This window comes from Mobula birostris, chromosome 4 (assembly GCF_030028105.1).
Source record: "Mobula birostris isolate sMobBir1 chromosome 4, sMobBir1.hap1, whole genome shotgun sequence".
NCBI lineage: Eukaryota > Metazoa > Chordata > Chondrichthyes > Myliobatiformes > Myliobatidae > Mobula > Mobula birostris.
The window spans coordinates 176,704,532-176,732,011 of NC_092373.1; the positions used below are offsets into that span (position 1 = coordinate 176,704,532).

Genomic DNA, 27,480 nt, shown 5'->3' on the forward strand with positions numbered 1-27,480 from the left:
AAGGTGTGATTCCAAGGCTGAGGTCTCTAGATGACCCTGGGCTGAGCTAGAAGAAACATCTAGCCGTGGGGGGTAGCCCCTCCTAAGGGTGAGCAGATTCAAGTTCCTAAGTGTCAAAATGTCTCTGAAGATGTAACCCGGACCCAGCATATTGATGTAATTACAAAGAAGGCATGACAGTAGCTATAGTTCATTAGGAATCCGAGGAGAATTGGTACGTCACCAAAGACACTCACAAATTTCTACAGATGTACCGCGAAGAGCATAATGTCTGGTATGGGGGAGGGGGCACTGCACAGGACCAGAAAAAGCTGCAGAGAGTTGTAAATTCAGCCATCTCCATCATAAGGACCCCCATCACCCAGGATAGGCTCTCTTCTCATTGCTACCATCAAGGAAGAGGTACAGGGGCCTGAAGACACTCACTCAACATTTCAGGAACAGCTTCTTCCCCTCTGCTATAAGATTTCTATTATTATGTACCTGACTCAGATTCTGAAGAAAAAATACTCAGTACTAATTCATAAATGATACATAGCGACCATAGCATTAAAGGAAAACTAAGAGAAAAAGGAGATAGGAATGTGGGGAAGGAAAATATACTCTAATTAGAAACTCAGAAATTAGAAATATTCTTGACACAAAAATATTCAGTGTTTGGAATTTTATTAGGTTCGGCAACATTTAACTATCGATTTAACATGGAATGAACTCATTACACAAACTTCCTAACACTAACTACATAGACTTTATTGTTGGCTGACATTTTTTTTCCACAAATCAGCAGTTCATGAGCTATTAAGAAGCTTACCATACTTAAATGTCATCTTCACATAATATCCACTCACAAAAAGTCTTGTTACAGTTCAAATAAACCTCAGTCTAAATGACAGATTTGTCAGAACCTTCAGTCAATATTGTAGACTCCACAGTTCTCTTGTCAAAGGTGTAGGCACATAGAAATTTGTAGTCAGGGATACTTAATGTTTGAAGGATTTCATGTATTGCCAGTTGACAGTTCATTTGAGTAAATTGTTTTCAGGCACCAAGCTCCACATACCTTCCATCTTCTCAGAAAGAAGCCGTTCAAATTTTTTCTACAAGAGATTTCAATTTATTAAAACATATAACATTATTAACATGAATTTTAAAATGTTATTTTTTAACTACAAAGTTAATAGGACTCATACAGTCAAATAAGCACAGCTAGAGGAGGCATTCTGTAGCCACATTCATACAGCTACTAATGGCAAGTTAACAGCAGATTCCCTTTTATCTAAATATTGTATTATACTGCAAAAGTTAGAGCCTGAAATCAAGAAGTTTTCCCCAGCTTCCAACAAAGTTAACTTTGTTTGTTATGCATTTTACAGGATGCATGCATTCTGGCCAGCTCAGTATTTATTATGCATTTCTAATTGTCCTCAAGGCATTGGTGGTGAGTTACCTTCTTAAACTACTGGAGTCAATCTGGTGAAGGTACTCCTAGTGCTCTAGGCTAGAGAGTTCTAGGATTTAAACCCAGCAACAATAAATGAACAGTAATGTTCTTCAGGTCAGAATGGGTGTGTGATTAGGAGAGGAATCTCCTATTGGTGGTGTTCCCATACACTTCCTACCTTGTGTGAAGGTATTGATGGTGTAGCCTAGATGAGTAACTACACTGTATTTTGTGTAGGGCACAAACTGCAGCCACAGTACAATATTTGAGGAAAGAATAAATTAATGTTCCAATAGTAATAAGCAAACACTTTACTTGATAACCACAGAACAAATCTAATTGTACATACAGAAGTACATTAACAAGAATTTAGTCTCACTGGTGTTTGTTCAGGAAATCCTACTTACCAGCAGTCAATGACTATTACTATTTCCTTCTCAATCATGTTCTTAACTGGATCCCCTAAAAATAGCATTCATCCACTTTGTCTTAACTACTCCACAAGGCTGACACTTGAATGGAGCAGTTAAAAGATGCTGCAAAAAGTGAGCAGCTTCAAGTTCCTGAGTGTCAACATCTGTGAGAATCTGTCCTGGGATCAACATATGGATGCAATCACGAAGAAGGCACACTGGTGGCTGTACGCCTTTAAGAGTTTGAAAAAAGCTGGTATGTCACCAAAGTCTCTTGCACATTTCTATACATGTATAGTGGAGGGCATTCCAACTTGTTGCATTATAGTCTAGTATGGAGGCTCCAATGCACAAGATCACAAAAGGCTGTAGAGAGTTGTAGACTCAGCCAGCCCGATTATGGACACAACCCTCCCCACCATCGAGCTCATCTTCAAGAGGCTGTATACCAAGAAGGTGGCATCCATCGTTAAGGAACCTCACCATCCAGAACATGACCTACTCTTGTTCCTACTGTTATGGAGAGGCTACAGGAGCCTGATGTCCCACACGCAATAGCTTAGTGAGCAGTTTCTTCTCCTCCATCATCAGACGTCTGAACATCCCACAAACCACGAACAAAACCTCATTCTACCTTCTCTTTTGTACTATTTATTTTGTAATTTATAGTAATTTTATGTTTACACTACACTGCTACTGCAAAACAAATTTGACATCATAAAAGACAGTGATGAAAAGAAACACAATTCTGATTCTCTATGAGGTTGCTGTATTTTGACGGGTAGGGAGATTAATCTCTCTGTCCTAAGCAATATTCATCCTTTGCTCGATGTTACCAAATTTATCATGTTGCATTGTGTGGGAGCCTGCAGTGTGCAAATTTTCTACGTTTCCTACATTACAACAGTGCCTACACTTCAAAAGCACTTGGTTAGCTATAAGCAATTTGGGATGGCAATAAATAAAACTTCTCATTTAAACCTAGTTGCATCCAGACCTGCATCTGCCTACACCCCTCACTGCCTCAGTAAAGCAGCTAACATAATCAAAGACCCCACCCAACCCAGACATTCTCATTTCACCCCCTCCCATGGGGCAAAAGATCTGAAAACCTGGAAGTACTACCAGGCTCAAGGACAGCTTCTATTCCACTATTGTAAGACTGGTGAACAGTTTCCTATTATGATTAGATGGACTCTTGACCTCACAATCTACTGTGTTATGATCTTGCTTTATACACTGCACTGTCTCTGTCACCATAATGCTTTTTCATCATTCTGTTATTGTTTTACTTCGTACTACTACCACAAAGCATTTTTGTAATAAATCAATGCATTTGAACAGTATGTAGGACAAGTTTTTCAATATTCCTCAGTACATGTTACCATAACAAACCAACTTATTAGTTTTTAGGAGGAAGTCACAGCAGATCTGCATGAAGATGCAATTTCTGACATTATCTTTGAACAGAATAGCTCTAAGTTTATTATTCTGGATTCGCCTAACCATGGGAAATATAGCCTCCTAATGTGTAACCTAAAAATATAACCTCAAATATATTCACAGAAATACAAGTTTTATTTAAGCTTGCATAATACAAGTTTTTGGTAACTTTTACGCTTTATTCTGCATTGTTATTGTTTTACCTTATTCTAGCTCAGTGCACTACGTAATGATTTGATCTGTAAAAACAGTATGCAAGATAAGGTTTTCACTGTACAGTATCTTGGTATATGTGACAATAATAAACCAATATATGTAAGTTCACAGTACTTGCTAAATTTAAACCCAGTTATCAACATGGTGAGCAAGTAAAATACTTGCAGAGCTAAGACAAAGTGCTAGGTTGCTCTGATCAGCACAAGTATAGTGTGCTAAATGACTTGCACCTTCATTGCAAACCTTCTATGATAAGCAAAACAGAAGATTTTGCTTACATAAACGGGTGGAGGCTGTGCAGAACTAAAATTGACTAAGATGCAGAAAGTGGATGCTAATGGTAAGCTGTTGTTTTCAAACTAGAGCAAATTATTCACTGGTGATTTCCCAAGGTCCAATGATAGACTACTGCATTTGAATATGGACATTAGCCCTCAGGAGGTTGGAACTGTTCTGCAAGGAGCAGCATAAAGTTAAAGGATATTTCACAGAGATGTGTGAAGTCAGGAGAGTGTTGACAGAATAAACAAGTAGAGACTGTTTCTAGCAGTAAAAGGGTTGATAATTAAAAGCACAGGTTTATAACTGGGTAGAACTAGAGGCATAATGACGAAGAACAAAAACAAATACACGCAAGTTGTTGAGGTTTAAGAAGCATCAAAGCTGAAAACTAGATTTCCATTTATTAAATGGCTTTCACAGCTTCCGGATATCCCAAAGCACTTTACAGTCATCGAACGACTTTTGAGGCTTAATCCAACAAAGAGAAAATGATAGCAAATTTACAAAGCTCCCAGAGACATCAAGGTGAAATGCCAAGATAATGCATTCACATTAATTTAGATGGAGGGATACAAGCTGTTCAATTACTAGGGTTAATGCTCCTATTCCTCTTCAAAAGTTCCTTAGGATCTTTAATAAAGGGTGGTGAAAGCAAGTTCAACAGCAATGTTAAGAAAACAAGATAAATACTTAGAGGGGAGAAAAACATATCTATATATGGGAAAAAAAACTATATTGAACTAACTGAAGAGCTCTTTCAAGTGGGCTGAATGCCTCATACACTTCACAATTCAATAAATACTGTACGTAAGAATAGCTTAACTTCCTTTCTATTCCAAGCATGCATTCTCAGTTTTTGTTATACATAGTTGCGAGCTTCAATCAAATGCCCATTGCTTCTCTCTTTACCACAGAGAGTAGACATGACCATTAAATTTGATCACTTCAAAATTTTTTGAATAGCATATTTGATTTTTTCTGCCCTAGGACAAATTTAAAACAATAACAAAAACAACTCCCATTGGTTTGCAGACACAGGCTCAGAAGCATCTTAAATAGTTCAAGAGAATGCCTCGCAAGTTTAAAAAATTTAATTTAACATGTCAATATGCCATAGGCCATTGTCCTTTCTAATATCACAATCAAACTTATAGCCATTCAATGTGCTTTTGTAAATTTTTCACAAACATGACGATCAACACTGGTGCACCTCAGGGGTGTGTGCTTAGCCCACTGCTCTACTGTCTCTATACCCATCACTGTGTAAGACGTAGCTCAAATACCATCTATAAATTTGCTGATGATGCAATCATTTTTGATAGAACCTCAGATGGAGATGAGAGTGCATACAGGAGCCACATACACCAACTAGTGGAGTGGTGTCACAGCAACAACCTGGCACTCAACGTAAGACGAAAGAGCTGATTGTGGACTTCAGGAAGGGTAAGATGAAGGAACATATACCAATCCTCATAGAGGGATCAGAAGTGGAGAGAGTGAGCAGCTTCAAGTTCCTGGATGTCAAGATCTTTGAGGATCTAACCTGATCCCAACATATCGATGCAGCTATAAAGAAGGCAAGACAGCATCTTGGGTACCAGCCTACAAAGTACCTAGGACATCTTCAAGGAGCGGTCTCTCAGAAATGCAGTGTCCATTATTAAGGACCCCCAGCACCCAGGGCGTGTCCTTTTCTCACTGTTACCATCAGGGAGGAGGTACGGAGTCTAAAAGCACACACTCAGCGATTCAGGAACAGCTTCTTCCCCTTTGCCATCCAATTCCTAAATGGACATTGAACCCGCAGGCACTACCTCACTTTTTTAACAGATATTATTTCCACTTTTCAATGATTTTTAATCTATACTGTGTTGATATACTGTAATGTATTTACTTATTTATCCTCTGTATTATCTATTGCATTGAACTGCTGCTGCTAAATTAACAAATTTCACTACAGATGCAGGTTTGCTCGCCACAGCGACTGACCAGCAACTGAATGTCAATCTTGGCAAGCAATTAAAGTTCCCTGATTTCACTGCATCATCATCCCTGAAGCCTGACATTGTCGTTCTGTCAGAAACCTCAAAGAATTAACAGTTCGTAGGGACGAGCAGATTGAGGAGGTGTTTGAACGTAAGAAAGCCAAATACCAGGAGCTGGGTAGAGCAGTGCCAGCGACAGGGGTGGAGGGCACGATGCGAGCCTGTAGAGGTTGGGTGTAGGGCTTTTGCTGGCAGCTCACTCTGCAGAACCTACTCTCTCCTTGGCATTATGAAGACCGCAAAGAAAAGAGCCATCGACCCGTCACAGAGGCTGCCGAGCAAACCTCCAGATGGCCAGGGATCGAGAAATGTGACCTGTGCTGGGACACAAGCCAGGCCTGATCAACCCTGGCTGGGTCACCTGGGTGAGAATGTCTGATGTTGAAAGACCCAAAACACGCGATGACCTCAGGATTATATTACTGATGATGTGAGCTCAGCGCATCCTAGGATGTATCTCAGCACCATTTTCTGATTAACCTGCATGCTGAGTTTACCCATTTTAACAAAGAGTGGGTTAGAAGTGTACCCAGAAAGATGGATATAGTCAATCATTTTAAAAAAAAATAAAATTGTAAAATAAAACTCACACTGTTCTCGATAGCTTTATGGAGACGAACTGGAAAATATCAGTTTTCATTTATTCAAGATTGCAGGAGGTGGAAATGTGGCAAACCCACCATTTAGTGCTTGTTCATAACCAGTCTTTAAAAAGCAGTCCAGGTTGCTACCTTGAACTACTACAGTTCTTTCGGTTGAGGCGGGAGGAGAAGATGGCAGTGCGACACAGCGCACGCAGCTCTCCGGTGAAATGATATCGTATCTGTTAAATAGGGACCGTGGACAATTCTGATTTGATGAAGACAGACGTGAGAAGCTCAGAGGAACATCTGGAGAAATTTCTGAAATGCTGGTTCGCTGCCGCTGCTACTGTGCGATCGAGAATCTCTGGAGGGAAGGCCCCAAAATCCCCGGCTTTGCCTGCTGCTGGCGACCGAGGCTGAGGTTGAAGTGTTCTGATAGAGATGGTGCTCGGTACTCAGTGTCGGAGGGTTGATCAGAGCGCGAAGTTTTCAGACGACTCAGAGTCGGACTGTGGTCGGGCATAGCAAGGAGAGTTTTCTTCCTTCTCCCGTTTGCGTGAGATGTGGGACTTTCGAGAGACTTTGAACTTTTTGACTGTGCCATGGCCTGTTCTTCATCAAGTTATGGTATTGTTGCACTGTTGTAACTATATGTTATAATTATGTGGTTTTTGTTAGTTTTTCTAGTCTTGGTCTGTCCTGTGTTTCTGTGATATCGCACCAGAGGAATATTGTATCATTTCTTAATGCATGTATTACTAAATGACAATAAAAGAGGACTGTGTGTCTTCATAATCTAATCTAAAGATGCTCCCATAGGACTGTTGAAAAGGGAGTTCTACAATTTACAGTAATGAAGAACTGGAGACAGACTTCCAATTCAGGATGGGAAATGACTTTAGAGGGGATTTGCAGGAAACAGCTTTCCCGCAGCTTCCACTTTGATTCCTCCATGACCCATCTTGTGGCTTTCAGGCTTTAGTCAGTTCAGTTCCTGAGCAATTCTTTGATTGACTTGATCCTTTGAGGCTTCATGGAGTACTCCCCCTTTTCTGTGCCACTATGCCAACATACTGTTCTCACAGTTTGCGGTTGGTTCACGACATTACCTGTGACTTTAACAGGGGAGCCTACAAAATGGCTGAAAGGTATAGGAATAAAAGGCTGTCAATAGAGTCAAAGAGGCACCCGTCCTAAATTGGACCTAATTGTAGATAGCAGTGATAACCTTGCTGTGTGTAATTGGTTTATTCTCCCTTTATTGTCTGAATTCAGTGACGAGATCAGTGGTGGGTGGTCTGTCCAATTGTATTCTTAATATGTGTTGACATGGAGATTAAGTGTTTTGGTAGACACCAGGGTACAGAAGAGTTAACTATACTGATGAGTTTTGACATCCACATTTTGACCAGATTTATTAAGAATGACAGGTTATCTTTCGAAAATTATACCACTGAATCAGATAGGCTTTTACAACCTGGTCGTTATAGTCACCATAAACTTCTTGACAAGAAATTAATTTTCCAAAACTGATAATAAAGAAACTGTTTTTGAATGGAAGGAAACAATTTTTTAAACAATTTCTCAATAACTAATTACTGACATCCTCATTTGTACATGGGATCACAAGCTTAAGTCAATCAAACATATTAACTGCCTTTTCCTCAAGAAATATGCTTGACAATTTTAGGATGCAGCAAATTTAAAAGCCTGGAGTGAGAAAAAAAAAGAGGACACAAGAAGGCACAAGAAAGTAGAGCAGTTAGTAAAGCAGCCTCAAAGAAATGCAGGTTTAACTTGCCCTCTGGTTCTCTGGTTTCCTCCCTCCCACATCCCAAAGACATGTGGGCTGGAAGGTTAATGAGTAAATTGATCTGGTGTGTAGGTGAATGGTAGAATCTGGTTTGTGGTGGGGGAGATGATGAGATGTGGGAGAATAAGAAATGTTGATTGATGTAGGATTAGCGTCAATGTGTGGTGCTGACCCAGTGGGTCAAATATAGCTTAACTCCATGCTTTATTTCTCTACAACTCTAAGAGGGTGTGCACATAGCACTAAAACTCTTGTACTTCTGCAGCGAAGTGCTACTTTTGGAATTCAGAATCTGCTCAATTGTGAGATACAATTTCTAAATGAAAATACATTCAGTAAAAACATTGTCCAAAAGTTAAAAATTGCAGATGCTGGAAATATAAAATTAAAAAGATAATATTTAGTGAATACAATATCTGTAATCCATGTATCTCCTGTCCTTACAAGGGAAGGGTATTGAAAGGGGACCACAGTATCACAGAAACAGTCTTTTTGGAGTGCTGAAAGGATGGGAATGCCAGATTATGGTTTCATTGAGCATTCTCAATATCAAGACTTAACATTGAATTCAACATTTCTGGAACATAAACACTGCTCCAAACTTTTCAGATAGCAACTATTGGCAATGATCCTCTTAGAACTTACAACTCCTCTATATTTATTGCTTTTCTTTATTTGTCAGAACACAACTTTACTTTGTCAAGTATCAGCTTTTCTAATATTTAATCTCCTACTTGCTATTCTATAATAGACCTTGTTTGTTTTCTCCTTGCTCCTCTCTTAAATTATATTACATTTATATAACTTTCATTTCTGATGGAAGTTCAATACCCTGCGGCGTTGTTTCCTGTCAATGGATGCTACCTGAACTGCTGAATATTTTCCAGAATTCATTTTTAATTTAAGTTTTAGTTGAGTTGACCACTTACCAGCTCCAGTTTAGTTTCCTCAATTTTCACTTTGGCAGCATAAAGATTCTGCAAAATACAGATTCAACAAGCCCCCACCCAACCCAACAAAAAAAAAAGTTAGTAACAAGCATTAGAACGCAGATTTCAGTAAATAGTACAAAATATCAACTTTACTCCTCCTTCCCTTTCTCGAATTGTCCACTCTCCTCTCCTCCCTTCTTTCTTCTCTTTCTCCTATAGTTCACTCTCCTCTCCTATCAGATTCTTTCTTCTCCAGCCCTCTACCTTTCTCACTCACCTGGCTTCACCTATCACCTTCCAGCAGGCCTCTTTCCCTTCACCCCCCCCCCACCCTTTTATTCTGGCATCTCCTCATTTCCCTGCTAGTCCTGAAGAAGGGTCTTAGCCCAAAACATCAACTGTTACTCTTTTCCATAGATGTGGCCTGACCCCCAACATTTGTGTGTATCGCTTTTTATTCCTAATCTTGCTCGTGAAAACATACGTAACCAAAATACTTACAGGTGTCAAGTCTTGGTAGGATTTCAGTTTTTCATTTAAAGATGCTACTTCCTTGTTGACATTTTTCAGCTTCTATAAAGTAAACACACTGAGTAATTACTCCCAATGACTTCCACTCTATATCAGTTCGGTTAGCTTCTTCTTCATTACAGACTTGCTTCTAATTAAAAACTGGGACAGAAGCTAATTTGATGCTTGCAGACTTATACTTCATGGATATTTGGCACATTCAGTTCCAAATAGGTCTCAATCATCTCATGTCCTACAGGCTTACAAAAACAAAAGGATAAACAACCAGTCAGATTCTCAGTTCTTTATCATTTAGTTGGAATATAGTCCTTGATCACTGGCAGCCTTCATCCCAACTTAGTGCTTAGGGCACTGGGCAACAAGACAGGCTCCTCAGTTCATTACACTGAAGAACACTTTCCTAATATGCCATAATACAGTGGTGAAATTACGTTAAAAATAATTACATCTCACTTTAGAGATTTCTTTCTGTGCCATTAAATACAAGACAAATCAAGTGCTGGGAAGTAGAATTAATATAGACACGTATTTGTCAGCTGACATGGTGAGCCAATGAGCCTTTTCTGGGCTGGATTACTTCATGACTTTAAAATCTACACAGGTCATATTGAATTATTGACATTCCTATACCCACCTCAGAGAGTTCTACCAGTGATCGATGATCCAAACTTGGGTCAAATCCAACCTTCTTCAGCTCGTTCTGTTAAAAGAAAAAAAATAATCATCCAAAGCTACACAGAGATAAGTTCGACACTAATTAAGTTCTATATTAACAACAAAAACACAAAAATAACAGGAGTGGGAATAGATGATGAGGTAAACAATACTATAAAGTGAAATTTCATGATTGCTGACTGGAACGTTGAAAGCACAGTATTTACTTCTCCAAATAGAATACTCCATTTAATCTTACAATAACCTTGTGTTTCATATCAGTGAATACATTGCTAAGAACATATACAATCTATTGCATAATGATATCACTATATTAAACAATTACCTATACCTATTTTTGAAAAGCAATATAGCATTCATTGACGACTGTCCACTGACATTACTGAATCTACTGAGCTCACAATAACTTCCAGCTAGTCTGTAGTATCAATGATTAATTTTCCATGCACCTAACTGATTTTACTCTTTTTTTTAAAAAAGGAGTTTAGTATAGATTTACTGCAGAGCAAATTATTTTGGCACTCAGAATCCTTGTCCAAACAAGTAGTCTCTGCTACTCCACCACCAGAGTACACAACGAGCCACTGTCTACAACTTCACCTATGGTGTTAAAATGATGGTACACAGCAGATGAAGTTCAGTATGGGAAAATGTGAAGTGAGTTGCATCGCCAAAAAGCCAATGGGTTATAATAACCAAGTGTAAACTCCCCAAATCAGCCACAGGAACAACACTGCTTTTGAGAAAGGAATAAAGTAAAGATTTGGTAAAAGAGTTCCAAAGATGGCATTTACATGGATGGACTGAAAAAGCTCGAGTGACTCTCCCTGGGACAAAGGAAATTTGATGGCGTTTTCTCCTAACTTCATTCATAGGATACGTACATCAAAAATGGCGAGTTAGTATATGTATTGTTCACCCCCAATTTCTCAGGATCCTCTGGTGAACCACAGAAATTCGTATGGTGAGGTATGCCCACTGTGCTTTTCAGTTGGCTATTCCAAAAATTCCAGAAACATGAAGGGCAGCAGGGTAGCATTGTGGTTAATATAAAGATTTTTACTGAGCCAGTGATCATAAAATTGAAATTCCCACCAATGTAAGGAGTTTGTACGTTCTTCCCATGACCACATGTATTTCCTCTGCATGTTTGGGCTTTCTCCTACTTTCTAAAGATATACGAGTTAGGGTTAGGGTTAGGGTTAGAAAGTTGTGGGCATGCTATGTTGGCACTGGAAGCATGGTGACACTTTCATGCTGCCCCCAGCCTCGCACTGCATCAGTGGCTGACATAAACAACCACATTTCAATGTATGTTTCGATGTCCGTGTGACAAATAAAGCAATTCTAATCTTAAAATTTAAACCCAGCATCAAAATGAGTAATGATAATATATCCCGGTCAAAATGGTAACTGAAATGGAGGAAAATTGACCCTAAGTATCTATTGTCCCCATCCTTCTTGGAGATGGACATCAGAATATGTGAGGTGCTGCTGAAAAAGTACATTGCACCTTGTAGATCGTAAACACAAAAGCTATAGCTCACCGGTAGATGCTTAAGATGGCAGATCATGTTGCTTTGACTGCATTATGGCATATTTGGAGAATAGTGTGCAATTCTGGTTGCCCCATTATAGGAAGGATGTGGAGACTTTAGAAAGGGTGTGGAAGAGACTTACTAGGATGCTATCTGAATGAGAAGGGTATAGGGAGAAGTTGGACAAATTTGGGTTGTTTTTATATGAAGCATCAGAGGTAACAGGTGACTTGATAGCAATCTATAAAACTATGAGAGGCATAGATAGGATAGACAGTCCGAATCGTTTTCCCCCAGTGTAGAAATATCAAGTACTCTATATGCAATTAAGTTAAGAAGGGGAAAGCTTAAGGAGATGTGCAGGGTAAGAATTTTTTTAATGTAGAGAGTGGTAGGTACTTGGTGTGGGCTGCTGAGGGCATTGGAAACAGAAGGATGGGTTCAAGAGGTTGTTAGATACATGAATGTGCAACAAGTGAAAAGATATGGATTATGTAAGACGAAAGAGAGATTTAGTTTAATTCAGCATGATGTGGACTGAATAGTTTGTTCCTGTGCTGTACTGTTCTGTGACTGGAAAACACTGGGCTACTTGATCATGGTTGTACCTGCATTCATTCAGAGAAACTAACAGCATTCCAACACTTTCCTGATTTATGCTACACACACAAAATGCTGGTGGAACACAGCAGGCCAGGCAGCATCTCTAGGAAGAGGTACAGTCGATGTTTCGGGCCGAGACCCTTCGTCAGGACTAACTGAAAGAAGAGATAGTAAGAGATTTGAAAGTGGGAGATCCAAAATGATAGGAGAAGACAGGAGGGGGAGGGATGGAGTTAAGAGCTGGAAAGTTGATTGGCAAGAAGAGACAAGGCTGGAGAAGGGAGAGGATCATGGGACGGGAGGCCTGGAGAAAGAAAGGGGGAGGGGAGCATCAGAGGAAGATATAGTGAGAGGGACAGAGGGAGAAAAAGAGAGGAAGAAGGGGGGGAAATAAATAAATAAGGGATGGGGATAAGAAGGAGAGAAGGGGCATTAACAGAAGTTAGAGGTCAATGTTCATGCCATCAGGTTGGAGGCTACCCAGACAGAATATAAGGTGTTGTTCCTCCAACCTGAGTGTGGCTTCATCTTGATAGTAGAGGAGGCTGTAGATAGACATATCATAATGGGAATGGGAATGGGACGTGGAATTGAAATGTGTGGCCACTGGGAGATCCTGCTTTCTCTGGCAGACAGAGTGTAGGTGTTCAGCGAAACGGTCTCCCAGTCTGCATTGGGGCTCACCAATATATAAAAGGCCACATCGGGAGCACCGGACGCAGTATATCACCCCAGCCGACTCACAGGTGAAGTGTCGCCTCACCTGGAAAGACTGTCTGCGGCCCTGAATGGTGGTGAGGGAGGAAGTATTAGGGGCATGTGTAGCACTTGTTCCGCTTACAAGGATAAGTGCCGGGAGGGAGATTGGTGGGAAGGGATGGGGGGGACGAATGGACAAGGGAATCGCGAAGAGAGCGATCCCTGCGGAAAGCAGAAAGCGGGGGGGGGGGGGGAGGGAAAGATGTGCTTGGTGGTGGGATCCCGTTGGAGGTGGCGGAAGTTACGGAGAATTATATGTTGGACCCAGAGGCTGGTGAGGTGGTAGGTGTAGACAAGGGGAACCCTATCCCTAGTGGGGTGGCGGGAGGATGGGGAGAGAGCAGATGTGCATGAAATGGGAGAGATGCGTTTGAGAGCAGAGTTCTCAAACACATTTATTATTTATTACTATCTGAAAAGCATGATTTAAAAGAAAGGGTGTATATAAAAAAGTGTGTTTATATACACACATTCTTTTTTCCTCACTCTCCTTTTCCTCCCTCTGTCCCTCTCACTATACCCCTTGCCCATCCTCTGGGCTTCCCCTCTCCCCCTTTCCTTTCTCCCTAGGCCTCCTGTCCCATGATCCTCTCATATCCCTTCTCCCAAGCACCTGTCCAGCTCTTGGCTCCATCCCTCCCTCTCCTGTCTTCTCCTATCATTTCGGATCTCCCCCTCCCCCTCCCACTTTCAAACCTCTTACTAGCTCTTCTTCCAGTTAGTCCTGACGAAGGATCTCGGCCTGAAACATCGACTGTACCTCTTCCTAGAGATGCTGCCTGGCCTGCTGCGTTCACCAGCAACTTTGATGTGTGTTGCTTGAATTTCCAGCATCTGCAGATTTCTTTGTGTTTGCGTGACAAAATCCCAGGTTACTTTTATTGGTCATCCAGAATAGAGATAGTTGGTTGTCCATTTGTCTATTGGAAAAGGCAACAGAACCTTGGTTCAAGCCCTGCTACAGCACAGCATCCACACAGGCACACACCATCTCATGGTTCTATTTTCAGAAGTTAGCACTGAGAGCCCTGGATGAATTCTGCCCAACCTAATTGCTAGCACTTTCTGTGTACCACAAAGGTTTTTATTTCACTTGGAATGAAAATCAAACTCAAACTGCATTGATTCTGCATTCAGTTTAAGACAAATTCTTTGAGCTTGGAAACATATAAGGCCAATCTTGGTGATACAGATTCAAGCAATCACCCTTAAACCCATGGCACTGACCTCTAAATTTTGGCTCAATTGGCTCCATTCTTTCATCTTTTTTATGAAGACGTCCATATTCTGTTTTCTATTCTCTGCTTTTGCCTTCGCTTCTATGACATCAGCATCTGTCTTCAACAAATCCCTTAAAATGAAAAAATTCAAAGCCATCAGGCTGGGTGGTGTCAGTGAAAGTCAACTATTTACTCTAGGGTAATCACTGAGTACTTTGTTCAGCTATAGCCACAGATGTTATCCAAAAAATGTGACCTAACCACAGAGTCCCTAATCCAATTCTGATCATTCAGCATGAAATGTCGTTGTTCCTGTCATTATCATGGTTTCTTTCTGCAAGACTACAAGCAGAGGGAGTGACAGGATAGTCAGAGAAAGACTAGGTTCCCTTAGGGACCAAAGAGGTGATCTATGTGTGGAGTCAGGGGTTGTGTCTGAAGTAACAAATGAATACTCCTCATCTGTATTGGTCAAGAAGGAGGACATGGGAGATGGCGAGTTCACGAAGAAGTATGTGATAAACTAGAAAAGCACTAAGAAGTTGGTGGTGTGAGATGTTAAAGGGTGCATGAAAGTTGATAAATCCCCAGGACTGCTAAGATCTATTTCAGTTTGCTATGTGATGCAAGAGAAGAGATGGCTTAGGTCCAGCAAAAACTTTGGCATCTTTGTTAGCTACGGGTGAGACGTCAGAAATCTGGAAAATAGTTTATGTAGTTCTTTTATTTAAAGAGGCCAGCAGTAATAAACTGAGCAACAACAGGTAGGCCTTACATCAGTGGTATGGAAATTATTGGAGAAAATCCCAAGTGACAGATTTATGTGCACTTGGGATTTGTTCGAGTTCTTATTTGAGGAGGTAATTAAGAAAATTCTTAAGTCCTGGGAATGACTCTAAACGGCAACGGGTGATGAGGTTCTGATTGGGGACTTTCAGAGCTTTGGGAAAATGGAGTTACCCCTTAGTCATTCATTGCTCCCAGGGCCACTCTGACCTGGAACGGTAGCACCTGCAAGGGTTCCTGCTCAGGATACGAGTGAAGGCCAATGGCAGATCCGGCAGGTTCAGTAACTGAACTTATGACGGAGAAGGCGGATGACCTAGGACCTCAAATGTCAATGGCTATCGTACAGGCGGATGAACACTTGGGAAGAGAAATGGCGATTTCTTTAGTTCGCCCAACGGAAGGCAATAGCAAACCACCATTGCTAGATACTAGGTTTCCTAGAATCTATTTGCTAAGAAAACCATGGTCAAACCAACAAAATGTATCACACAACAGCATCAAGAGGATCTTCAAGACAATTCTGAAGATGCTTCGCTCGGTTGGGTTGATTCTGGGCAGCAGGGGATCCCCGACCGTCATCAAGCTACTGCTCAAGTTCAAGTAACACAGAAGAAAATTATTGCCACCTGGAATGTAAGAACCCTATATCAATCAGGAAGACTGGACAATGTGATAAATGAAATGGAAAGACTAAAGATTAACATCATAGGAATTAGTGGAAATTCGTTGGACTGGTGCTGGAACATGTCAGAATAGAAATAAAACATTAATTTGTTCTTGTGGAGCATCCCATACTAATGGAGTAGGAATTCTTATGGATGAAAACATGGCAAAAAGTGTTTTAGGACATTGGGCAATATCAGAAAGAGTGCTCCTTGTTAGATTCAGAGGACAACCAATTGATTTAGCAATTATACAGGTATATGCACCAACAACAGATGGAACAAATGAGGATATAGATAAATTCTATGAAGAGCTTGAACAAGCAAAGAATAGATGCAAATCTCACGATATTGTTATTGTCATGGGAGATCCAAAATGCTAAAGTAGGATAAGGTGCTGATGGAAATACCATAGGAAAATTTGGACTAGGGGAAAGAAATGAAAGAGGTGAGAAATGGGTAGAATGGTGCAAGATGAATAATCAGGTCATTATGAATACCTACTTTAAAAACCATCCAAGACGCTTGTGGACCTGGAAAAGTCCAGGTGATAACACCAGAAATCAAACCAAAGATTTAGAAACTCAGTGACTCAATGCAAAATATGTCCAGGTGCAGACTGTAATAGTTCCCATAACCCAGTAATATGTCATGTAAAAGTAAAACTTAAAAAACTAAAGAAGCAAAAACCTGAACAATCCCTTGACTACTCGCAATTAATTAAAGAAGAAAACTTAAGACAAAAATTTACAACTGAAGTAAGGAATAGATTTTAAAGCCTAGAAATAGAATCTGTTGAAGATGATAGCAATCATGTAGAAATTAAGTTTAACTCTGTGAAGGATGCCTTGGTAGAATCAGCAAAGTCAGTGATTCCTAAAAAAGAAAAAAAGCACAAAGAATAAATGGATGACAGATGAAATCAAAAATCTAATGGAAAAAAGGAGATGGAAGAAAGCAAATCTTATAAAATATAAGGCCTTAGATAAAAAATTTAAAGCTTATGTCAAAAAGCCAAAGAAGAATGGTTAAACCAGGAATGTGAGCAAATAGAAAGAATCCCAATTACTGATCCAAAAAAGGTTACATCAACAAATCAAGAATATCACTGGTAAAAAGAACCTCTGTTCTTCAGGTGGATGTTTAAAAGCGAAGGACGGTACCATTATCATGGAAAAAGATAAGATTATGAACAGATGGACTGAGTATATTCAGGAATTGTTTGAAGACGATTGAGGCGAAAAACCAGAAATTAAAAAGAACATTGAAGGCCCAAGTATTTTAAAACCTGAAGTTCGTAATGCAATAAATAAGATGAAGAAAGGAAAGGCAGCAGGTCCTGATGAATTAGTAATAGAACAAATTATCGCCCTTGAATATTATGGAATTGAAAAACTTACTGATTTAATCAGTGACATTTATGAGACTGGAATAATACCAGAAGAGATGGGAAAAAATCAGTATATATCACTCTTCCTAAGCAACCTGGAGCAATAGAATGTGAATTACATAGGACCATAAGTTTAATGAGTCATATCACTAAGGTACTTCTAAGAATTTTGGTAACAAGAGCTAAAAGTAAGATACAAGCTGAAATAGGTAAAGAACAGTGTGGTTTTGTGAAAGACAAAGGTACAAGAAACATGATATTGATGTTAAGGATACTATCAGAATGAGTTATTCAAGTGCAAAAAGATTTGTTTGTTTGTTTTATTGACTACACAAAAGCATTTGATAAAGTGAAGCACAATAAGTTATTCGAAATATTACAGGAACCTCTAGATCTAGATTCGAAAGACCCCCGCCTAATCAGAAATCTGTTCCGGGAACAAACTGCAGCTGTAAGAATAGATGGAGAAGTGAGTCAGTTTACGAAAATCAAGAGAGGCGTTAGACAAGGGTGTGTTTTCTCCCCTAATTTGTTTAATGTGTACAGTGAAACAATATTACAAAAGATAAGGGACATCTTGGGAATCAAAGTTGGCGGTGAAAACATCAATAATTTTAGATATGTGGATGACACTGTGTTAATTGCAAGTACGGAGGAATAACTACAAAACTTAATTGATATGGTTGTTGAAGAAAGTGCAAAAATGCGTCTATCAATTGTAAAAAGACAGAATGTATGGTGATATCCAAAAAGAAGGAGAATCCTATCTGTAGCCTGAGAATAAACAGGAAAGACATACCTCGTAAAACAAGTACAGAACTTTTGTTACTTAGGAAGCTGGGTGACATCAGATGGCAGGTGTGACATGGACATCAAAAGAAGAATAAGGATGGCAAAAGACACCTTTACGAGAATGAAGAGTATACTGACCAATACTAAACTAGGCATGACAACCCGCCTCAGAGCACTGAAATGTTACGTTTATCCAGTTATGTTATATGGCTCAGAATGTTGGACAATATCTAGTAACATGAGGAAACGAATTGAAGCAGCAGGGATGTGGTTTTTGAGGAGGATGCAAAGAATATCATGGACGAAACAAATATCTAATGAGGATGTCATGAACAGAGCAAGCACAAAAAGAGAAATAATGTATGAGATCATGAAAAGGCAACGTGATTTCATTGGGCATGTGATTAGGAAAGAGAAGTTAGAATGCACGGTAAATATGGGAAAGATTGAAGAGAAGAAAGCAAGAGGAAGGCAAAGACAAATGATGATGGAGACAGCAGCCAGAGAACTGGAAATGAATACCAATGAATTGATCCACTTGACCCGAAACAGGAGTGTGTGGGCCATGGCAGTCAAAGCTCAAACTGGCATGGCACCTGATGATGATGATGATGATGAATTAAGAAAATGACTTTAGTAAGGCACACGACAAGATTCTGTGTGGTAGGTTGCTCCAGAAGGTTAAGGCACATGGGATACAAAACAAGTTGGCTAATGTGTTTGGTGAAAGGAAGCATAGGGTAGTGGTGGAAATTTGCTTTTACCAGCACTATGATCAGTGGTGTACCACAGAGATCAGTGCTGGGACATTTTCCTTTTATGATACATATCATACCCTCTACATCCAAATCATTAATAAGTTACTTGTCAAATGGCAAAAATTTGTGCCAATAATAGTGAGGAAGCTTGTCTAAAGCTACAGCAGGTGGAAAGTTGGAAGAGAGGTGACAGATGGAATCTAATCCTGACACGTACAAGGTGATGCATTTTGGGATGTCAGAGGGATAGTCTATACACCAGAAATGGTAGGCCACTAAGGGATGTTAATGAACAGAGGGAGCTTGGGCCTCACGACCATAGCTCCCCAATAGGGTGGTGAAGGTGGCGTATGGTATACTTGCCTTCACGGGTTAGCGCATAAAAATACCATTTGGAATATTATGTTGCAACGTTACAAAACAATGATTACACTGCACTTGGAGTATTATGGAAAGAGTGAGCAATTTCAAATTCCTGGGTGTCAAAATCTCTGAGGATAAACCTGGACCCAACATATTAATGCAGCTACAAAGAAAGCATGACAGTAGCTATATTTCATTAGCTGTTTGAGGAGATTGTTGTTGCCACATTGGGGTGAACTGACAGAAGAATATAAAATTATAAGCAGCAAGGATAAGGTAGATAGTCAGAGTCACTTTCCCGTGATAGGTGTTTCAAAAAGCAGAGTGCATAAGCTGCGGTGAAAGGAAGAAACTTTAAAGAAGATTTGACGGAAATATTCTGTTTTAAGCACACACACACACAGTTCCTTACTACCAGATGTGGAGGAGTCAGATACAATCCAAATGTTTAAGAGGAATTTAGACAGGCATTTCAATAAGCATAGAAGGATATGGATCTTGTGAAGGCAAATGGGATTAGTGCAGTTGGGCAAAGAATACAACTCTATAATTCCATATGGTAAACTTGTGCAATTGTATGTCCTTAAATTAATTACAAAGTTTACTTACACAGGATATGTTCCATTTTATAAACCAGAGGCCAATGTCTTCAGAAAGCTGTAGTCTATTTGCTTAGATACCATCTGTGCTCTTTCTGCAGGTTCAGAAATGGAAGCTGAACTGCTTCCTGAGACAGAGTCTAGATTTTCTAAGGGTTTCCAGCACAGTGTTGCAGGTGCCAGTTGTATCTGGGGAGTCAGCTATTGAACAAGGGGCCTCCATTGATCATTTTGAATGTCCATCCTGCACAGCCTGCTTCAGTGGAATTCCATGCCTCACTATCCAATTAGTACTGAGGAATCTCCTGTGATCGTTCCGTCTCCTTCCACTCATATGCCTTCAGGGATCTCACAAATCAAAAATCGGTCATCTACATTCTCCCTCTCTGGCAAATATTGAAATCTTCACAAAGTGAACCTCACTGAGATTAATGTGTCCAAAATGGTACATCCTTCTTTGGTGCTATCCACTGCCTGATCTCAGCAACTGCATTAATCCACATCCACATCTGTTATCTCCACAACCAATTATATAACAGCTCCCCTCCTGAACCTTCCAATTCCTATAAAGTTAAGCACATCCAAATCTTTCTTCCTTAAGTACAACACCTATCAACCCATTAACTTGTAACCTGTTCTCTGACTTTCAGTTGAACATCACTTCAATTTCAAAATTCATACCCTTTGCTTTCAACTGGCATGGTGGCCTCAATCTCCTTCATTCTCATCACCTTCTTCAGTTCTGTAACTCTTAACATTACTCTAAGAGAGACCCTGATCGGCCACGAGTTTGGGAAATTCCTCCTTAAGACCTCTCTACCTTTCCTCTAAATCTTCCTCCTATTTTTAAGCCACCAGTGTGGGTAGTTAGGTGGGTAGGTGGATGGGTAGGTAGGTAGGTGGATGGGTAGGTAGGTAGGTGGGTGAGTGGGTTAGGAGGCGGGTGGATAGGCAGGCAGGCGGGTGGATAGGTAGGTAGGTAAGTAGGTGGATGAGTAGGGAGGTGGATGGATGGGTAGGTGAATATGTAGGAAGGAAATGGAACATTTGCACACGTAACACAGTTTATTGTGATGAAACACTGCAATTGTGTTACGGATACAGTAGCTCTGCAGACGACTATGATCTGATTGACTGCCACAAGAGGCTATCGGTTCCTGGGAAAGAGGTACCACCCCTTCAAGTGGAGAGCACTATCATCATAGAAATACAATCTCAATGACTGAATACTTCATCAGAATCAGGTGTATTATTACAAACATACTGTATGACGTGAAATTTGGTCCTTTTTGGCACCAGTACAGAGCTATACATAAATATTACTATAAGTTTCAATAAGAATGTTAAAAACAAATTAATAATGCTTCCAATTGAGTGCAAGATTTTTGTTGCAAAAGCATTTAGCCAATCTATCCTACTCCTGGACACCACCTCATCACCATCTGAGATTCTGTCAATAGTTACGTCATCGGTGAATTTGTAATTGACATTTGAGCTGTGCCTAGCCACACAGTCATGAGTGTAGAGAGAGCAGAGCAATGGGCTAAGCACACATCCTTGAGGTGCGCCTGTGTTGATTGTTAGTGAGGAGATGTTATTTCCGAGCTGCACTGACACGATGAGGAAGTCAAGGATCCATTTGCAGAGGGAGGTACAGAGACACAGGTTTGAAGCTTGTTGATTAGAACTGAGGAGATGATGGTTTTGAACGCTGAGCTGTAATCAATAAACTGCAGCCTGACATAGGTATTGCAGTTGTACTGGTGGTCCGACGTCTCTTAATTCTAGACACTCCGTGCAGGAGGAAGCAGACCTTCAGTATCTCTTTCATACAACCATGATTTTGATTTAATTAAATTTAACATTCTAGTTTCAGACTTAACCATATATGATCTTTGTGCCACAGTAGAAGCTTTACACTGATGAAGTCATTTACCCAAAACATTAACTGTTGTCTTCAACTATAATTATTTGATTGTGAAGTGCTTTAGAGCTTAACAGCACTAATGCAAGTGCACTCTGAAATACTCCAAAATTACTATTGCAAAATCAGCAGCTGATGATCTAGCGTATTAGCAAATAAGTTTACAGTTACTAAATAAGTCATATTCAATGACTCTGAATCTCAAACCTCCACTGCTTTGTAACTATACCTGGGGAGTGGTGTGTCAGAAAGGCAGCGTCCATTATTGAGGACCTCCAGCACCCAGGGCATACCCTTTTCTCACTGTTACCATCAGGTAGGAGATACAGAAGCCTGAAGGCACACACTCAGCGATTCAGGAACAGCTTCTTCCCCTCTGCCATCTGATTCCTAAATTCCTAAATGGATATTGAATCTTTGGACTCTTCTTTTTAAATATACAGTATTTCTGTTTTTGCACTTTTAAAAAAATCTATTCAACATACGTAATTGATTTACTTGTTTGTTTATTATTATTTTTATTTTACTTATTTATTTTTTCTCTGCTAGATTATGTATTGCATTGAACTGCTGCTGCTAAGTTAACAAATTTCACATCACATGCCGGTGCTAATAAACCTGATTCGGACTCTGATTCTGATTCATGGGAAGGCTTCAGGAGTAGATTCCGAGGGGAAAATCCGAAGCTGGAGTCCCTACGGCAGTCTTATGTTGAGTTCAATGTTGACTGACAACTCCGGTGGTGCTACTGGTGCCAAACTGTATTGGTCTCTCCCGTTCCTTTGGGTTCATCCGATGCATAGGGAGGGGGAGCTTGCTACACAGGCAACAGCTTGCTCTCCAGCTAGGAAGCAACATCCATGGTGAACTCTGACCGACTGAGCATTACTTGTATTTTTAGGACCATATTCTCCAATTTACAATGATCAATCAGGTTGAATCTACTTTTCGTGATACAGAATTTATGCAACAATTTTCCACTATTCAATCCATTCTTACATCTTTAAAAAACAGTAGTTTTGCTTACAAACTTATACTGCAGAAGTATAGTTTTAATTGATATATCTTGCTAAATATCTATAGTTATAAAGGTGGTTCTTAAAGCTAAAGGTGGGGAAAGGCAACAGAAATAAACAAAGAAGCTGCTTGACACTCACGTTTGTAAAGACTTTTCCAGCATGATGATTTCAGTCAGTTTTTTCGACAGTTCACTAATAAGATCTCTCTGGCATCTGTTCTCAGCTTCTAAACGATCAGATGTCAAGTCGTTTATTGCAAGCACAAAGCTAAAAAAAATAAAATAAAATGTCATACAACAGCAAAGCAATGCAAAAAGAAAACTCTGAATCAGATCAATGTTTGTCATATGTATCCTGCTGGAACTGTGTACACATGTAGACGGAATCAGAGATGGGTCAGATTGATTAATTGATAAAACCCAACATCAAACAGCTTGCCAGCATTCAATATTAAATGGATAACTTTTTCAAAAAGTGAACACAGGCTCGATGGGCTGAATGGTCTTTGTCTGAACTGTACAATTCTCTAGTTCCAGTTTGCACAGCACTGGAACGCGAGCAGAACCATCTCTTTCCAATAGGTGGCATTTCAATTTACACACTGAGGAAAAAATATCAGACTTCGTTTCACATGTCTTTTCCTGCCTCCTATTCAACTAGAAATCTTTGAAGAACTTAAGATTTAAAATCCAATCTACTGCTATATTTAATCTGTGCTTTACCCTGGGTATGTACAGCCGCTAAGTTCTACATGCACATTTCTGACAAATTGACATACATTTCCTTCCTCCTGTTATAACTGTCAGTCTACTCCAGAACATTGAGTGTTTCTCAGGAAGTCAGTATCTTTGCATCACCAGGTTGATTACAGCATCAGAGTGCAATGTGGCCAGGACGTCCCTGACTTTCTATCAGTACAAAGGTAAAAAAAACACACATTTAAAAATACATATACTGAGAGATTATGTCTGAATGGATTTATAATTAGAGGTTAAATAAGATCACAGATCAAAAAAGCTGACTATGTCTCTCTTTCCACAGATGCTGCCTGACCTGCTGGGTACATTCAACTTTTTTTTGTTTTATTACGATTAGAGGCTAGGGTTATCAGATCTGCAAGTAAAGATATATATTTTTAAAAAACAGGTTTAGACAGAGGAGAAATATTTAGGAATATTCGAATAATCAGATTGTTTAGAGGCATGTTAATCTTATCCAAAATGAATGAGTAAATGAAGAACTCATATACATCATTTTGATACTATTACTGAAAACGCAGTTATTAATTCTGTAAAAATAGTATGAGGGAACAAAAGTAAGAATATTAATTTTGGTAGAATGAAACTTTAAAATGATGAACAATCAATACATGTTTGAAAACAGGTGAAAGGGTTCACATGTGTTTATTATATTCAAAGTGGAGACTGATGAACTTTTTTTGATTAACGGAGATTGATTCACCTACGACCCTGCTGTTGTTGAACAAATCACAAGTGGCATTAAGTCAGATCTGGCTGAGTGGTTCCTCAACAACAACCTCTTACTCAACATCAGCAAAACTAAAGAGCTGATCGTTGACTTCAGGAAGGAGAAAGAGGGTGAACACGTGCCAGACCACATAAGGGAATTGGTAGTGGAGAGACTCAGCAGCTATAAATCCCTAGGCGTTAACATACCAGATGCATTGCCTGGGCCTGGCACATAGATGCCATTATTAGGAAAGTGCACCAGCGTCTTTACGTTTTTTGGAGGTTAAAGAAGTTCGGCTTGTCACTGAACACTCTAACAAACTACTACAGATGTACTCATCAGTACAGCAATGTATCCTGAATGGTTGCAACGTGGCAATTCAAGTAAGCAGGAATGTAAAAAGTTGCAGAGTAGTAGACTTTGTCCAATACATAGCAGAGGCACATCCCTCCCACATAGAAGACGCTACCTCAAGAAGACAAAATCTATCAAAGATCCCCACCATCTGAGTCACCATCAGGCAGGACGTACAGAAGCCTGAAGTCTCACACCACCAGGTTCAACAGCAATTATTTTGCTATCAACCATTCACTTCTTGAACCAACCAGCAAAATCCTAATCACAACTAGCTTGGTAACACTATGACCACTCTGATCACTTTGCACTAAAATGGACATTGTAATTGTAATGGGCTTGTACAGTAATAATGTGAAGCCCTGTCACAAGATGGCGCTTTAACTATCTTAAGGTGCATGGAATAAATTTAAACCATTTCTCCACTGCCTCTCAAAGTCATTCAGCTTCTTAACAGCATATGACACAACCACCACCGAGCATACAAGCTCATGAGCATTCATACTGAATGGCAGGGCAGGCTTGAGGGGCCTCCTGGTCTACTGCTGCTAATATTTTCTGGTGATCTTATGTCATAATAATGGATGGAATTATTCACATTGTTCCTCCACAACATTTGCACAGGCATCAGAATGCGAATCAGGTTTAATATCTCTGGCATATGTCATAGAATTTGTAACCTTTGCAACAGCAGTTCAATGCAATACATAATAATAGAGAAAAAAACGTGAATTATAGTAAATACATAAAATAACATGAAATAAGTAAATAAAAACCATGAACCAAATGACCTGTAATACCGTATCATTCTATGAAAGGGGCAACAAATTGTGAACAGGTGTGAAATGGCACAGTAGCATAGTGGTTAGAATCAGAATCAGGTTTATTATCACCAGTATGTGACTTGAAATTTGTTAACTTAGCAGCAACAGTTCAATGCAATACATAATCTAGCAGAGACAAAATAATAATAATGATACATAAACAAGTAAATCAAACACAAGGAATTCTGCAGATGCTGGAATTTCAAGCAACACACACAAAAAATGCTGGTGATCGCAGCAGGCCAGGCAGCATCTCTAGGAAGAGGTACAATTGACGTTTTGGGCCAGGACTAACTTCGTCAGGACTAACTGAAAGAAGAGCTAGTAAGAGATTTGAAAGTGGGAGGGGGAGGGGGAGATCCAAAATGATAGGAGAAGACAGGAGGGGGAGGGATGGAGCCAAGAGCTGGACAGGTGATTGGCAAAAGGGATATGAGAGGATCTTGGGACAGGAGGTCCGGGGAGAAACGGGGAGGGGGGAAGCACAGAGGATGGGCAAGGAGTATAGTGAGAGGGATAGAGGGAGAAAAAGGAGAGAGAGAAAATAAATATTAATAATAATAATTACCTGGCTTTCAGGTACAGGGCTATAGTGTTACAATAGCTTGTAACACCATTACAAACCCAGCGATCACCAATTGGGTTCAATTTCCATCACTACCCGTACATTCTCCCTGTGACCATGTGGGTTTCCTCCCACATTATGATTAGGATTAAATGAGTTGAGGGCATGGTTACTCTTGAGGGTACCCAGCAAATCTCCCTGATTTGATACAAATGCCGCATTTCACTCTATGTTTCAATGTATATGTGACAAATACAGGTTCCCCCACCATCCGAAGGTAGAGCATTCCTATGAAACGGTTCGTAAGCCGGAATGTCGTAAAGCGAAGAAGCAATTACCGTTTATTTATATGGGAAAAATTTGTGAGCGTTCGCAGACCCAAAAAATAACCTACCAAATCATGCCAAATAACACCTAAAACCTAGAATAACAGTAACATATAGTAAAAGCAGGGATGATATGATAAATACACAGCCTATATAAAGTAGAAATACTTTTCCGCAATCATTGCCGCACTGTTCTCCGTAGCGAAAACCTCACACAAGTGCTCTCGGCAAAAACATTCTCTCCAGTAACTTTTAAGCTATGAAGCTGCCAAATCATACCAAGTAACGCATAAAAATACACAGCCTATATAAAGTAGAAATAATGTATGTACAGTGTAGAATCACTTACCGGAATCGAGAAGTCAGCGCCGAGCACACTGATTATGGTGCGTTAGGCTGAGTCGTCGGAGGTTGGGGTGGTGCAGTGGTCCCCAACCTCCAGGCTTCCGACCGATACCGATCCACGGAGCATGCAGCGGTGGCCGGGACGCACCCAGCACATCTTTAAGAAAAAAGCCAAAATAAACAAGCTAATTAATTACGTGCCAGGCGGCACCTAATTAATTAGCTTGTTTATTTCGGCTTTTTTCTTAAAGATGTGCTGGGTGCATCCCGGCTCCCGCTGCGTTCTCTGCGGCAATATATTGATCCACAGCCCAGCGGTTGGGGTTTTGGGACACAGGAGTGTCATCTCATCGTCGTCTGTTTCCACCAGGGCAGGCAGGTCATCTTCTTTTATGTCTGCCTGCCTCGATGTCGAAGGTCGAGGTTCGTCGTCTGCTATGGCTGATGTGGAAGGCTTGAAAAATGACAGTATGCTTGACTGCTTAGCCTCACGCATTTTTCTATCATATCATGCAGTTGCTTCACGTTCAGTTCCTGGACAACTTCACTTTCGGTCCATTCGCTACTGCATTCGGTTTCGATTGTTATCCTTTCCACGTCCAATTGCATCAGCTCTTCATCTATCAGTTCTTCGTCATGGGATGCCAAAACCTCTTCAACATCATCTTCGTCAACTTTCACAAGCCAAACTCATTTTGTCCTTGCTTCATTCACCATGATTGAAATGCTTAATTATGTCTAGTTTTACGCTAAGTGTAACACCCTTACGAGCTCTTTTAGGCTTTTCCGATACCTTAGAACTCAT

The 27,480-nt window shown here is 40.1% G+C and overlaps 1 protein-coding gene across 1 annotated transcript in view; it reads right to left on the reverse strand.

The window, feature by feature from the left end:
• Nucleotides 1-655: 655 nt before the first annotated feature.
• Nucleotides 656-27,480, reverse strand: part of haus1 (HAUS augmin-like complex, subunit 1) — a 42,519-nt gene continuing 15,694 nt past the window's right edge. Inside the window, exons 4-9 of the mRNA XM_072256578.1 lie at nucleotides 22,930-23,058; nucleotides 14,503-14,626; nucleotides 10,335-10,400; nucleotides 9,671-9,742; nucleotides 9,167-9,214; nucleotides 656-1,097 (exon numbers count right to left, since the gene is read on the reverse strand). Of these exons, the coding sequence (XP_072112679.1) occupies nucleotides 1,020-1,097; nucleotides 9,167-9,214; nucleotides 9,671-9,742; nucleotides 10,335-10,400; nucleotides 14,503-14,626; nucleotides 22,930-23,058 (517 nt within the window). The 3' untranslated portion in view covers nucleotides 656-1,019. The remainder of the gene's footprint in view (nucleotides 1,098-9,166; nucleotides 9,215-9,670; nucleotides 9,743-10,334; nucleotides 10,401-14,502; nucleotides 14,627-22,929; nucleotides 23,059-27,480) is intronic.